Source organism: Pseudorca crassidens, chromosome 3 (assembly GCF_039906515.1).
Source record: "Pseudorca crassidens isolate mPseCra1 chromosome 3, mPseCra1.hap1, whole genome shotgun sequence".
Lineage (NCBI taxonomy): Eukaryota > Metazoa > Chordata > Mammalia > Artiodactyla > Delphinidae > Pseudorca > Pseudorca crassidens.
In genome coordinates, this window is record NC_090298.1 from 127,547,869 (window position 1) to 127,564,032 (window position 16,164).

The 16,164-nt window shown below is 48.7% G+C and overlaps 2 protein-coding genes across 2 annotated transcripts in view; one reads left to right on the forward strand and one right to left on the reverse strand.

Moving 5' to 3' along the window:
- Positions 1-16,164, forward strand: part of SLC36A1 (solute carrier family 36 member 1) — a 166,850-nt gene that overhangs the window by 120,186 nt on the left and 30,500 nt on the right. The window lies entirely within an intron of this gene.
- FAT2 (FAT atypical cadherin 2) overlaps positions 1-16,164 on the reverse strand; it is an 86,016-nt gene that overhangs the window by 54,251 nt on the left and 15,601 nt on the right. The window contains exons 2-4 of the mRNA XM_067732324.1: positions 9,005-12,281; positions 6,966-7,280; positions 756-814 (exon numbers count right to left, since the gene is read on the reverse strand). Of these exons, the coding sequence (XP_067588425.1) occupies positions 756-814; positions 6,966-7,280; positions 9,005-12,260 (3,630 nt within the window). The 5' untranslated portion in view covers positions 12,261-12,281. The remainder of the gene's footprint in view (positions 1-755; positions 815-6,965; positions 7,281-9,004; positions 12,282-16,164) is intronic.

The window sequence follows — 16,164 nt, forward strand, 5'->3', positions numbered from 1 at the left end:
TGTTTAAAGATAAATGCCTCTGCTGAACTGTGGAGAATGCCTCAGTCCCTAGAGGGCTGTTTGGCTCCTGTTACTAGTAATGCCTGTATCATACAAAGGGAACGTCCAGAGCCTGGGAGCATAGAAGGCAAAATTCCTGCCGAGGAATATGTGTCCCTCCCAGCCGACGTCTTTTAGACTAGAAGAGATGCCTGTTCATTAGTTGTGGATAGTGCAGGAGGGGGTATAACTAGATTCCTTCTGATTTAATCCCCTCTGGGTCAAGACCGACGCCTCTCATTGGAATGGTCACCAGGGATGCTTATGTGATTTCAGAGACGTCCTAGGAAGAGCACAGAGCTAGAGGACAAAGGTCTGGGTTTTCATCCTGGCTCTCCTACTGACCTAGTGTTTGACACTAGTTGACTCTCTAGAGCATAGGGATGGACTGGAAAGCAGACCGGACAAGTGCCTAGCCCCTGTGTACTGCTCCGTCTTCCTATACTCACTGCAGGTATTGCTAATCCATCAGTGCTTCCTGTCCAGCCCTCACATGGTTTCAGATTCCTTCCCTTCACAGTGCTCGAGAGCCAGCGAAGACGCTGAGAGTCTGCACCACAGCAAGGCTCAGCTTAAGTAGCAACTCCTCTGAGTCAGCACCCTCCTCAGCCACTGCCTGGAAACGTGCATGTGGGCCCAAGGCCTGGCTTGGCTCCAGCCTGGCCTCCTGCAGGAGGTTTTCAAATCCAGCGAATGGGTTCAGCAGCATCACTCACCTCCAGGATGTGTTCCTCCTTGTTCTCTCGGTCCAGCAGCTGGGCAGTGGATAGGAGACCTGGGGGAGAGATGGTTGGAGGGAGACTGGAGCAAAGGCTCCCAGGGCCATTTTATTTTTATTTATTTATTTTTTTAACATCTTTATTGGAGTATAATTGCTTTACAATGGTGTGTTAGTTTCTGCTTTATAACAAAGTGAATCAGCTATACGTATACATATATCCCCATATCTCCTCACTCTTGCGTCTCCCTCCCACCCTCCCTATCCCACCCCTCTAGGTGGTCACAAAGCACCAAGCTGATCTCCCTGTGCTATGCGGCTGCTTCCCACTAGCTACCTATTTTACATTTAGTAGTGAATATATGTCCATGCCACTCTCTCACTTCGTCCCAGCTTACCCTTCCCCCTCCCCATGTCCTCAAGTCCATTCTCTACGTCTGCATCTTTATTCCTGTCCTGCCACTACGTTCTTCAGAACTTTTTTTTTTTTAAGATTCCATATATATATGTTACCATACGGTATTTTTCTCTTTCTGACTTACTTCACTCTGTATGACAGACTCTGGGTACATCCACCTCACTACAAGTAACTCAATTTCGTTTCTTTTTATGGCTGAGTAATGTTCCATTGTATATATGTGCCACATCTTCTTTATCCATCCATCTGTCGATGGACACTTGGGTTGCTTCCATGTCCTGGCTATTGTAAACACAGCTGCAATGAACATTGCGGTACATGACTCTTTGAATTATGGTTTTCTCAGGGTATATGCCCAGTAGCGGGATTGCTGGGTCCTATGGTAGCTCTATTTTTAGTTTTTTAAGGAACCTCCATACTGTTCTCCATAGTGGCTGTATCAATTTACATTCCCACCAGCAGTGCAAGAGTGTTCCCTTTTCTCCACAACTTCTCCAGCATTTATTGTTTGTAGATTTTTTGACGATGCCCATTCTAACTGGTGTGAGGTGATACCTCATTGTAGTTTTGATGTGCATTTCTCTAATGATTAGTGATGTTGAGCATCTTTTCATGTGTTTGTTGGCAATCTGTATATCTTCTTTGGAGAAATCTCTATTTAGGTCTTCTGCCCAGGGCCATTTTACTGGGATAAATTCAAGGGTTACATTCAAAGCCTAGATCAGAATTCTTCTCGTCTTTGGAGAGCAAGAGCATGAGGGGGAAATGGAACTCTGGAGAGAAAGAAGGGGAAGAAAGGAAGGGGAGAGGACAGCCGAGGTGATGGCATGAGCGGAGGGTCCCACCTACTTCCTGCTTTCACCATGAGGAGGGTCCTGAGCACAGTATATTGTTGAGTGAAAAAGGCAGCTCATCAGGAGTTATAACAGGGATCACAGTCACTGCCTTCAGTTCACGAGAAATCACAGAGGGGTGGCTTTTTACTCCTTTGTTGTAATTCTCTTATTCATCTGAGACCTAGGACCGGCTCTTCCCATGCTGGGCTGGCACAGATGAGCCAGGGGAGTGCTCCTCTGTAAATTCAAGAAGGTGAACTTAGTGCTCTGTAACTCTGGTTTTCATTTTCTAGACACTGTGGCTATAAATTGAGGCCATAAAGGCGAGAAGGTGCCAGTTCTCTGCAAGCATCAGGAAAGTCAAGCTCAAGGTTTTCGGGGGCCCAGAGGGGCATCCACGCCCATAGACTGAGAGGTCCTAGCTGGGTAGGGAGGTCTCTTTTCAATGAAAGCAGAGCTATTGGTAGGGGGTCAGTGGGTGTTCTAAAAACTTTCAGTAAGTTTCTTGATCTTGTTTAGGCAATTAAATGATGGAGTAATGGAATGAAGTGTGGGGATGGGGCTCCATGAGAGAAACGGGGATCCGGTGTTGGGGATGAGGCCTCCAGTGCTGGAAATGGGAGTGTGGTGTGAGGAGTGACCTCTGTCTGCGCCATGTTCCTGCCTCCTCGTCCTCCCGCCTTTTCTTCCCTCAATGAAGGCAGGCACGGGAGGAATCCGAGCAGGCTCCTGGAAAGCCCCACAGCTAGAGAGGAAGATGCATTCCTCTAGGACAGAGTGAATATTGTTTCAGGTTGCCCCACCCAGCTTATCCCCAAGCTGAGGGGCCTCATGGGGAAGGCCTAGCATCTGGGTGACCCCCAGGAAGAGTGTGGGGATGAGAGGGAGGCTGGGAGCCTTCCTTCTGGCTCAGTCCTGCTCTCTCTTCATCCCCTCTCCCCTCTCTGTTCACCCCTCACCATCCTCCTTCTCTCTGCCTTCCCAGAGCTTCCTCTCTCCCTTCCCCCTCTTTGCATCTTGGAATCTGTCACTCTTTCTCCATCTCTGGTTTTTCTTTTCTCTCTGCCTCCCCCGCATCTTCTCAGGGCCAGTGTCCCTGGAATTGCTGCCTGGCCTCCTGGGCCATTGCCCGTGTTCTCAGCCTCATCCCCCCTCTGAGGTTGGTGTCAGGATTTCCAGGGAGTGCCCATGTAGGATGGGGACATGGTGGAAACACCCCCAAGGGACTGTGTGAGGGTCCACCAAGGACCCTTCCTGGCACGAGGCGGGCATTCAGCCGATTCAGCTCTTATCATTTCTCTCCTCCAAACAAATGTCCCCCCATCACCCCATCTCAGCCCCTTCCCTCTCCCTCCCTTCCCTCATCCAGTGGTTTTATAACTACTGTTGATTCCACCTCTAATGGATTCTAGATTCTTCTACTCTTTTTACCCTGACCCACCACCATCTAGGTCTTACCCCACCTACCCTGCCAGCTTCCTCTCCCCCCTCTGCCCTTCCTCAGAATCATAAGAGCCAGCACTCACTGAGCTCTTACACGTCCAGGCATTCCTCAAAGCTCCCTATGTATCTCCATCTATTCACCCATTTAGTCTTCCCAACCAGCAAAGAGGTAGCTATTATTATCTCCATTTTACTGGTGAGCAAACTCAGACATAGAGCAGTCAAGTAACTTCCCCAAGATCTTACATTTGATAAGTGGTGGAAATGCATATGCCTTTAGAAAATGGGCCTACTTGCTCATAAAAGACTAGTAAAGACTGAGGAACGGTCAGACACTGGAGACCAAGGACATGTGAGGACTAGAGGTAGTGTGGGGTCCTGGATGGGAATAAGGATGTTAGCAGAGAAAACTGGGGAAATCTTAGTAAAGTCTGTATTCTCCTTAATAGCCTTGCACCAGTATTAATTCTTAGTTTTGATAAATGTGCTAGGCTAACATGAGGGGAAACTGAGTGATGGATATATGAGAACTCTCTTTGCAACTCTCCTGTAGGTCTACAATTATTTCACCATTAAAAATTTTTAAAAGAAGAAAAAACTAAAAGGAAAAAAAAGGAAAAAAAATGGACGTACTTGCTCTGTCTTCAACAAGACCTGGGTCTTTTTCCCTCCTGGCTATTTCTCCTGTCACAGTCCTTGCCCAAGTGCCCTGCTAGACTGTTCCTTGTCAAATCCTCCGGATCCTTCAGCTCGGCATAGCCACCCCTGTTCCATGAAGCCGTTGCTGGTCTACCACACTGAGCAGCTTCCTCTCTCCTCTAAACAGTCACAGCACCACATCTACTCATATTTTAACAATGTGGTACTCTTTTTTTTATATATATAATTTTTTTTAAAAATAATCAATTAATTAATTAATTTGGCTGCGTTGGGTCTTTGTTGCTGTGCGCAAGGGCTTTCTCTAGTTGCAGTGAGGGGGGGCTGCTCTTCGTTGCGGTGCACGGGCTTCTCATTGCGGTGGCTTCTCTTGTTGTGGGGCACAGGCTCTAGGCATGCAAGCTTCAGTAGTTGTGGCTCGTGGGCTCAGTAGTTGTGGCTCATGGGCTCAGTAGTTGTGGCACATGGGCTTCGTTGCTCCGCGGCATGTGGGATCTTCCCAGACCAGGGCTTGAACCCGTGTCCCCTGCATTGGCAGGCAGATTCTTAACCACTGCACCACCAGAGAAGTCCCAATGTCGTATTCTTTACACTGGTTCTATAGCTTTTTTTACATCCAGATCTTCATGGTCCTGATGGATTGGATTCCTCAAGGCCTGAAATTATGTTTTATACCTTCCCCTCTCTCTACAGCACATAATTTCAATGCCTCATCAGGGCAGACACCTTTAAACATTTGCTGAATAAATGAGTCTTGGGCTTAACAAAAGATTGTGGATGCTGGCAGAGATTCATTCATTCATTTCCCAATTATTGAGGTCCTGCTGTGTGCCAGGACTTCATATTCTAGTGGGCAAAAAAAAAAATCAAGCTTCCTTTTCTGGAAAACCTTTGAAGTCTAGTGAAGGACATGGATAATTAATGGAATAATCACATACATGAATATAATGTTCTAAGTGATAAGTGTTTTTAAAAACTAGATGCTGCTGGGAGATGTATTATAGTGTCAGGAAAAACTTTTCTAAGGAAAGAACAGCTGGGCCAAGATCTGAAAGAAGAGCAGGAGTTAGCCTGAAAACAGAGAGAAGAGACTCCTGGCAGCAGGAATAGCATGTGCAAAGGCCCTGTGCCAGGAGAGGTCATGGACCAAGGCAGGCCATGTGGCTGGATCCAGAGAGTGATAGAGCAAGAGAGGCAAGATGAAGCCAGAAAGGAAAGCAGGGGCCCGGTCAGGCACAAGTCTGTGGGACACGGCAGGGTCTGGCTTTATCTTAAGGGCACAGGGAAGCCATCCAAGGGATCCAAGTATGGAAGTAGGACAATATAATGTGGATAAGAAAGGTGGGCGGGGGGTGTGGGGCGCAGGGAATCATTGCTGACTTATTATTTTATTTTCAAATGTTCATGCTGATAAAAATTTCTTCTCAACTGTAGGAAGACTAAGAGCTCTCTGCCCTCTGGGGCATTTTGCCAGACCTGGTGTCAGGGAACTGTTGACAGTAAACAGAGCAGGGATTTGGAAGAAGTAGAGAACCTATTGCCTTAGGTGAGAGATCTCTTCCCTCTTCCAAAAAAGGAGGGACAGAGTGGGCCCAGGCAGAGAGCCAGCTTAGGCCTGTTCTTCAAGAGAAAAGCATTCTCCTTCTAGGAGGACTAATCTGCTCCCCGAGGTCAAAGGTTCCAAACAGATGTCACAGGGCAAAGGGGCACTTGTATCCCCCGCCCACTGTCTGCCTCAGGATCCCCAGGCCCATCGCTCCTCCTGACTCCCTTTTGCCTTAAGGATCAGGAAGCTGCTGCCAGCACTCTCCCCTTCTCCTTCCTCCAATCTTGCCAGAGTTCTGTCCTTCCAGGACAAGAGTCAGTTGGAGCTGGAGAATGGGAATTTGGGTTCGAAGGAGAGAATGTCAGCCTTCTCTGCAATAGGGTTGTTGTTCATGGTCAAGAGGGACATGTGGCCTTGGAGCCGTACCTGCAGCAGTGGGAACTGGCTCTCACCTTCTGCTGGGAGCCAGGCAGGCAGCATAATTGCAGGAAGCAGGCAGGAATAACACAGTCGGGTGTGAGGGGACTGTGGGCACAGAGGACACACCTGCTGTACACAGGGAGCTGCTGTCAGCTCCGGGCAGCTGTGGCCCTGCGGGATGTGTGGTCCATGTGGCCAGATCTTGTTATTTTAAGAACACCAGAAATCTGGAATATTTTGCGCAATTTCCAAATTTTTAAATGTTGGCAGAAACTTGAAAAATCACTGTTTAAAGCTTGTGCAGGCCAAACAGAACACCTTTGTGGGCTGCATCTGGTTCACGGCTGCAAGCCAATGACCGCTGGATTCCTCTAAACCATCCAAGATGGCCTTGGACCGAGGACAGACCTTTGTGAGACGGTTGGTTGCTCTGAAGCGGATCTGTATGGCCACCGTGCTGTGAGCAGGCTTGAGATCAGCGTGGGACTAGAGTTAAGAGATTCAACCTGTGGTTTGCGATTCTCAGGAATGGTCAGTTGGGAGCACTTGGAGGTCTGAAATAGTCCCAGCTTGACCACCTAGGGAACCTGCTTAGCTTCCCTGGGCTCCAAGGAAAGAAAACTCACATATTCTTATTCTCCCACAGAGATGGACTTTGCTGAGCAGCACTTCTCAAACTTAGCACACATCAAAATCCTCTGGACGTCATATTAAAATACAGATTTCTTGTCCCCACCCTGAGCTCTGATTGAATAGGTCTAAGATGGGGCCTGAGAACTTGACTTTCTAACAAGTTCATAGGTGATGCTCATGTTGCCATTCTAGGACCACACTTTGAGAAGCACTGTTTTAGATAATCCTGTGCACCCAGATTTCTGAGGTCCTTACCTGTGAGAGGATGAATAACAAAGAATCCCATTTGGTTGCCGCTGGTGATATTGAAGGTCAGCTTCCCCTTGGAGCTGGAGTCCGGGTCCCGGGCATCCAGCTGGAGCACGGAGGTGTGCAGGGGTGCATCCTCCCGGACGGAGGGGTAGAACACGGGGCTGGACATCTGGGGTGGGTTGTCATTGACATCCAAAACCTCAATGTAGACTTCAGTTACAGAAGAGAGGGGGGTGGAACCCCTATCCACTGCCAGTACCGTCAGCCAGTAGCAGGACATGAATTCTCGGTCCAGGGGTGCGGAAGTCTGAATCATTCCTAGGGATAGTCAATCACCAAACCCAAAATAATTTAGAGCTCAAAGTAGCTTTAGAAAGCACTTTACCTAACACTCCTGAGATGGTACTGTGGAAAGGATATTGATAACTATTCCACGAGAAAAGGGAACTGTGGCTGATATGGCATGGGAGCTGCTGAGTTAAACACAGGGAAATTCATATCCTTATTGTAGAACCTCTCAGAGCCTTTCTCTGCTAAGATAGCCCCATAACTGGGGCATGTGGGCATATGCAGGGTTTCCAGAAGACCATGGTAGTTGACCTGCTTTCTCCTGACTACTTCAAGCCGAGTCCAATTTATTCATTTCACATTCTCTAAGTGGGATTTCCTTACATTTGTCCTTAGACTGGTTCCTTCAAGCTTCAAGTCCTTATAGATACCAATTCAAGGGTAGGGGTTTGATAAATAAATTGCTGTTCCCCTCTCCTCATCTTCATGATTTTAGAGACTTGGCGTCATTCATTGGTTCTCTCATCTACAAATTGCTTATTATGAACTAGCACTGTTCCAGAAGTCGAGGGTCCAAGAGTGAGTGGAAGAGGCTTGTAGCCTAAGTTCTTATGGGTCACACTCAGCTGGAAAGACCCAGATGACAGGGCAGAGCCTGTACTCAGAGCCATAGCATTGCAGAGCTGAAGGAACCTTACTCCTTTGACAGATGGGGAAACTGAGGCCCAGAGAAAGAGCATGACTTGACCAAGATCATGTAGCAAGTAAGCAGAAGAGCTGGGTCTAGAATTGACTCTCAATCTAATACTCTTTCAACCACATCACCCTGCCCTCTACCCCGGAGAGAAATCATCCCATCAAGAAGGACCTACTTTTATTCACCTGGGATCTCTCCCAAGGTGCCTATCTCAGGACCTCACAGGTAGAGGGTGCCCAGTAAGTGTTTGCTGAATTGCACTTATTTTCTGTGGAGCTTCAAAGGTGCCACCTTTTTGGAGGACAATTTGAAAATATCTATTAGCATTGATATTAATTATATATCTATGGATGATGGATATATGGATATATGGATATTATATATCTATTAATGTTATCTTTTGACCCAAGAGCTCCATTTTTTAAGAGTTTTTCCTGTAGAGACTCATTGCATATGAGTAAAAGTATATGAACAAATGCAGCCATTAAAAAAGAATGAAGGAGATTTATATGTACTGACATATAAGATATCCTGGTGACAAAATAAGTTTCAGAATTAGTATCTGTTGTATTATGTTTTCATAATAATAAAATGAAAAGTGATAATATATCCGATGCAATGAGAAAAATTTAGAAGATTATAGGACAAATTCTTAATAGAGATTATATCTGGGGAGATGGGACACAGAGAAACATTCATTTTTAAATTATATATAAAAATTTTATAACTATGATACATTATTTTTATAAGCATATATATGTAACATATGTTTTTTTGTGTGTGTATGTGTATACAAGTGTGTGTGAGATGGTTGATTCAACTTAAATGGATATACATACATACACCCACATATGTATATATACATATATATACTATATATATATGTATATATATATATGTATATAAATTAAAAATAAAATGAAAGGAACAGGAAGGAGTGTCCCTATTTATTGTTCTTTTTAGCCTATAGCCTGACTTCTCTCAAGACAGTGCCTGATTCCCTTAGGCCCATCCTCTCCCAGCACCTGGCCCTCCCATCCCATCCCACTCCTAGTACCTGTGTCTTGGTTGATGCTGAAGGCTGCAAGGTCGGTGCCAGCCCGCAGGAAGTACTGGAGCTCCCCGTCCAAGCCACTGTCCTCATCGTGGGCAGCCACTGCCATCACTGAGGTTCCTGAGGGGCTGTTCTCCCGCACCTGGCCCTGGTACACAAAGGAGGCAAAGCGGGGAGGGTGGAGGTTCTCGTTCACATCCAGGACGATCACCTCCACGCGGCAGAGGGTCCTTCGGGCCAGGGGCCTCCCGCTGTCACTGGCCCACAGGCTCAGGTTATACCCAGCCCTCCTCTCAAAGTCCAGCTCTTTCTCCAGACTGAGTGCCCCCGTCATGAGATTCACGTGGAAGGTCCCATGGGCATCATCCAATAGGACATATCGTACTTCTCCCGCAGGGCCCAGGTCAGGATCAGAGGCATCTAGAAATGTTAGAATGGTCCCTGGCGGCAGATCCTCTGGGACCTTAAGCCTGCGAAGTTCTGTAATGCACTGGGGAGAGTTGTCATTGGCATCTTCCAATGTGACTATCAGGTCGGTGACAGAGAAGAGCTGGTGACCCTTCCTGGGCTGGTCCCTGGCCTCCACCTTGAGTATATATTGAGGTTCTGATTCCCGGTCCAGGGGTCCTGTGACAACCAGTTCCCCAGTGAGGGGATGGAGGGAGAACTTCTCTGTGGGGCTTAGCAGGGTGTAGCGAACCCTCCCATTGTCCTCCGAGTCAGCATCTTTTGCTTTCAGCTCCACAACTGTGGTTCCAACTTCTGCGTCCTCTGAGATGGTTACCTGGTACCCACCAGGAGGAAATCTGGGCGCATTATCATTCCAGTCTTCCACATTCACCGTCAGCAGCTTCCAGGAGGACTTCTGGGGAGTGCCCAGGTCATACACCGTTACATTGAGGATGTAGAAACTGGTGGCTTCATAGTCCAAGGGGGCAGCTACAGCGAGCAGCCCTGTTTCCAGCTCAATGTCAAAGCAGCCGTCTTCATTGCCATCTGCAATCACATAAACCAGTTTGCCGTTAAAGCCAGTATCGGGGTCGGTGGCTGCCAGGTGGGCCAGGGGGGTGTTGAGAGGAGCACGCTCAAGGATGTCAATGGACTGTGGGAAGTGGTCCTCAAACTGAGGGGTATGATGATTGATCTGATATGCACTTAAGGAAGTGAAATCCTCATCAATGGACTGCTGATTCTGAAGCCCAACAGAGTGCAGGATGGTCTTTGTGAAATGTGTCAACACCCCCGTTTTATCACACTTTACAGGGACCTCCAAATGAGGATCCTTCACTACAGTAACATTCAAAGTCATGGGCGAGGCATAGTTTTTCCCATCTGAGGCTGTAATTTTCAGGGAATAGTTGATGGGTTGACCAGTAGTATGGTTCCTAAAAGGGCGTTTGAGGGATATCACTCCAGAGAAATGATTTAGATGAAAATACTCTAGTTCGTTGCCTGACACAATCTCATATTTTAGGTTCTGAAGCTCATCCACATCTATAGCTGACACGGTCATTACTGATTTTCCTACTGGCCAGTCTTCATGGATAGACCCAGTGCAATTGACTTCCTCAAACATAGGCTTGTTGTCATTCAAGTTCTTGAGCCTAAGGGAAACAGACACTTCTTTTTCCTGGCGAAATGGGGATCCCCAATCTGACGCCCATACCTGGAAGGTGTAAATTCTGTTCATGAGCTCATAGTCCATGGGTTTGGAGGTGGAGATGATCCCCAGGTAAGGGTCGATAGAAAAGGGCACAGAGTTTGGGCGAGCGATGGAGTAGGTGACGTATCCATTGTCTCCATGATCCTGGTCTGTGGCCGTAACAGTCAAAACGCTGGTGCCTGGAGGGATGTTCTCATCAAAGGTGCCATAGTAGGAGGACTTGTTGAACACGGGGGCATGATTGTTACAGTCCATGATGTCAATGACCACAGTGGTGGAGGCCAGGCCCAGTGAGGTTCTGATGTGTAGCTGGTACTGAGCTCGGTCATGGAAGTCCATGAGCTTCGTGGTGGTGATCAGCCCCGTGCGAGCATTCAGTTTAAACGCTGCACTCTCTGAGGATGGCTTTAGAACATACTTCAGGCTGGGGAAGGCGTGGGTTACTTTCACTATCACCACACGGCTATCAGGAGGGGAAAACTCACTAAGCTGCACTCTGTAAACAGCCTTCTCAAATTGGAGGGAAGCCAGTTTGGAAGGAGGTAGGTGAAAGCCCCTGATCTGGGAAGAAGAAGAAGGTCTGCTCCCACCCCTGGCCTGCAGGCTGAGGTTGAATCCATGAGGGTGTTCCATCCAGTTGATGTCTTTGACGGAAACCAAACTGAACTCACTGCTCCGGGCGTAAGACTTGATGGCTTTGAAGTTCTTTCCAGGGTCACCACCAACAATTTCCAGCGAGTCCACGTCACCACCTGAGCTCTCTGCATCCACCACCACCGTGGCATAGGTGGCGTCGTCGCTGCTCTCTGGTGTAGCCAAGACCACTGAGGCAATGGCCGGGAGCTTCCTGAGGGCAGGCTCCACGTGGATGACCAGTGCTGCCAAGTTACCAAATCCGTTGCCCTCTGAGATCTTCCGCGTGCGGTCCACAGCCAGCACCTGCAGCTCACGCTTCCCTCGCCAGGTGACGTTGAGCCTCCCGGCCAAGGTGACCACCCCGCTGGTGGGATGGATGGCAAACATCTCCGACCTTGTGTTAAAGGTGTAATAGAACTCGGCGTTCCGGCCCAGGTCGGCATCCGTGGCGCTCACCTTGCAGATGGGGCTCTTGAGGGGCATGTCCTCAGAGATGGTGACTCGGTATGAAGGCGGGGAGAAGAGGGGCTTCAGGTCATTCTGGTCCAGGATGTGGACCACCACGCGGGTCAGAGCTTCTAACTCCGAGGTCTTCTCCGTGGCTTGGATGATGAGGGTGTAGCTGTCTCGCACCTCCCTGTTCAGAAGGGCTGTGTTGCTACTCTTTGTCCTTATTCTCAGAAAGCAGAAGTTGCCTACCATGTACTCCTCTGTTTTAAACACGTTGGCCACATCTCCAGAGATAATCCGGTACCTCACTGCCCACTGGGGGTCTGTGAGATAGATGCCCATTTTCTCAGAGCTTTCCACGTAGGTCTTGGGAGCAGAGTTTTCATAGATGGTCACATTATAAAGGGGGTGTGTGAAACGCCAGGCTGATGAGATGATCCCTTCTAGGGGTTTCTCACAAGTTGTACAATGAAGCAAGAAAATGGCAAACCCCAGCAAGGCAATAATCATGATGGAAAACCTCCCGAAACCCTGGGCAGAAAAAGAAAGGGTACAAGTTAGCAAAGAAATGGTTCCTACAGCCGTGGTTCTTAACTGGGGTGGTTTTGCCCCTCAGGAGATATTTGGCAACGTCTGAAGGTATTTTTGTCTACCCCAGCTTGTGTGCAGGAGGTGCTACTGGCATTTAGTAGATAGAGGACGGATATGCTGCTAAACATCCTACAATGCACGGGACAGATCCCCGCAGCAAAGTCAGTAGGGCTGAGATTGCAAAACCTTGTGTTTGAAGAATAACAGACTAGTTTAAGTGCTTTCTGAAGGGCATCCGGCAGATACAACACTGTCCTTACCACTTCTCTCCTTTTCCCCAAACCTTCAATGTCTCCCCAGTGATGGTGGAATCATTCTGACCAGGTACCCAAGCTTAGCAGTCTGGCCCTAAGTACTTCTGACAAGACCCCTCCATCAGAGCTCAGCTCCAGTTGAACTGAGCTGTGTCTGCACACGTAGGGGCTGCAGAAAAGCAAAGGGATCACGATCACAGGCCTGGCGTCAGGCTGCTAGGCTGTCAGGCCTGGCTCCACCACTTACTAACTGGGTGACTTTGTAGGCAGGCCATTTCACCTCTGTGAGACTCGATTTCCTCTTCTGTAGAATAGGAATAAGGAGATTAACTACCTCATTGGATTGTTGTGAAAATTAAGTGAAATAACAAAGGTAAATGACCTAGCATAGTGCCTGGCACATAGTAAGTTTTAATGTAATATTAGTTATTATTAGTCATAGGAATCTAAGTTTCATAAAGTGAAGGGACCTGCCCAGGGCCTTACAGCTAGATAGAAACGAAGCAAGAATTAGACCTGGAGCTCCTTGCATCACAGGCCAGGGCTGCTACCCCATCCCAGGCTTACCTCCACCTATCCCACCACAAGTCCCTTTGGACAGAGCCTGATTCTGACTCATCTTGTAACCCTGAACAGAGAAAACCCCTCCCTTCCTGGAATGTCAGAGCTGAAATGGACCTGAGAGATAATGGAGCTCAGATCCCCCTTCTTATGCCTAGATAGGGAAATAGAGCCCCAGGTGTGGGAGGGGTCTTGCCCCAAGTCCCAAGGTGGGTGGCCAGGTAAGAACCAACCCCTGGAGATTGTTGAACTAACCGTGAGTGAACGCTTCACCCTCTAAGAGCTGCTTCTCTTCTGCATCCTCTCCCTTGCCACTTCCCGAATGCCTCATCCCTGAACTCCAGCCTGGGTCAAAATGTGAGACTCATCAGAGCCGAGGATGGGGAGGGGGACCGGGTAGGGCAGAGTTCGGTTGCCAAACCGGGTCTTCTAGAAGCAATGTGTGAGGCTGCGTACACCAGGCTGGTGGCCGGCCTGCCCTTGGGAGTCTTGACTCCGTGGAGTTCATGGCTACCAGCCAGATGTGCCGAGCATTCTTGGAGGAAACAGGCAAAACTTGTTTTTCCAGTTGCCTTGGTCTTCAAAGGCAAGGAAGAGTTAAACTTCCAGGCAAGGGGGAAAGGGAGAGGCTTGGATCCTTGTCTTTCCAGAGTCCTGAGAGAACCAAATGCAGGTTCTTTAAGACCTCGTGGGTTGCATCCCAACATGGGAAGGAGGGTGGAGGCAGAAATGGAAAAGCCAACCTAACTTGGCCTCTGAAAGCCTCCTCCTTCCAGCCTCCCTGCCACCATCCCTCGCTTGAGATCCTGTTGGCGGCGCCCTAAACCAGCACCTCAGAAGAGAGGGGGCAGGATGGAGGTAGATTCTATGCTTAGGGTCCTAAAGCCAGGGACAGAAAAAGATGCTGTCTACTCCCCACCCTTCCTGCCCCCTTGCTGTCACCCCTTGCTTGCCACCACAGCCCATGAAGGATCCGACCACAGGGAAAAGCCACACTCACCCATCCCTGACACAATCTGCTGCAAGCACGAGGACACCCCTGAATCATTTGGACCCTACCCCTTCCCCCAGGATGGCATTGCTTTTGAAGTTGAAGACCCAGGGGGGAAATGAGTGCTTACCCCGGTCCCAGGTCCACACTCACTCCTTGGCCCGGCGAGCCCAGGGTGCGTGCAACCTCCCAGCGCTGCCTGCCCTGATTTGGGGAAAGCTTCCTGTTCACCAGGTCAGCACCTGTGGAGGGCAGGTCCCAACAAGACACTCCGCTCAGCAGCTGCAGGGGTGCCTTGAGAGCCGGAGTCCTTAAGATGAGCTGTAGGGAAGGGAGCAGGGATGGGGTCTCCCTCGGGGGCAATAAGATGCCAAAGGGGGTGCACCCTTGTGTAGGGGTTTGGTGCCCATGGCTGTGTTCAAGCCGTGGGACCCACAGACCTGGTGAGTGCTTTGCTGGGGGAAGGGCCTGTGTCTGATATTTGTTTCTGGCACCACACCTGGGCAGGTGAACAGGCTTACAGGGTGCAGGGGCATATGGGCTCCCTGGGCTACCCTCCCACCTCATACCACCTAGGACCACTATTTTGAAACATCTTGTGAAAACATAGATCAGTTCTTATCACTTCCCTGCTTAAAATTTTCCAGTGGCTTCCCACAGCATTTAGATGAAAATCTGAACTTGTTATCATGGCCTAGAAGGCTCCCCACCATCTGGGCCCTGCCTGTATCTCCAGTGACACCTCCCACCACTCTCCCCATTGTTCACCAAGCTGCAGCCATAAGGGCCTTCTTTCTCCTCTACAAACATACTAAACTGGGATCTGCCTCAGGGCCTTTGCACTTGCTGTTTCCCTCTATTTAAGATTCTCCCATGGCTAGCTTCTTGTTATTATCCATTTCTCACCTCTAATGTCACTGCCTAACCCCCAGTTTGTTGTAGCCTCCTTCCTAAAGCCCTTCTTTATCACATCACCCCATTTTCTCCATGGCACTTGTCACCTCCCAATATGTTCTTATTTATTTGTTTACTGTCTCCTGCCCTAGATGCTAGGTTCCATGAAGACAGGAGCTTTTTGATCTTATTCATGCACGAATTCCCAGTGCCTAGATCAGTGCCTGGTACATAACAGAGCTCAATAAATACTAATTGAAAAATGAAAGGATCTGGACTTAGGGAAAGCAATGACAAAGTGAAAGCTGAAAGAACCTTTAGCGATCATTCCTTCCTTTTTGATGCTGGAAAATAAAGTCCCCCAAAAAGAAAGGGACTTGCCCAAAGTCACAGGGTGAGAACCAGAGCCAGGTTCTTTCCTCCCAACCATGCTGCCAGAAAGAGAAACTGTGTTCACCTGTAAATCCAACTGTTTGGGTTCGAGCCCAACTCCACCACTTGCTAACTGTATAACCTTGGGGAATTTAACCTCTCTGAACCTCAGTTTCCTCATCTGTAAGATGGGGCTATTAACAGTACTTCTTTCCTGGGGTTTTATGAAGATGAAATACGATCGTGTACATTAATATGCTTAGCATTGGTGCCTGGCCCATAGAAAAGCACTCAATAAATATTAGTCTCAAAGCCAAAGCAGAATCAAAGCCTGAGGTCGGGGTGAGGGTGGGGTAGACTGAACCCCCTGGAGAAGGCCCAGCTTGCGCCCCAGTGGAGCAGGAATCCGCTGGTCCCTGGTCAAGTCTAAGCTTGCTGGCCCAGCCGCAGGCTCTGCTGGGAAGCTGTGAGCAGGCGCTTGTCTGGGGTGGGGCCTCATGCTCTTGGCTCCCCAGACTCAGAGAGAAATCTGCATGTGGGTGAATGTGCACATTTGCAAGAAAGCACACACACACACACACACACATACACACTTAGGAGGCAATTTTGAATAATTGTGTGCGCCTGCTTGGCAGAATGCATACTGTGCGAGTAAATAAACTGGTAGCTGTGGGGCTTGTGTGTACACGGGTGTGAGCAAGTGCAGGTGTGGGGTTTCGTGAATGGACCCTTTTAGGACATAGGTGTGAAT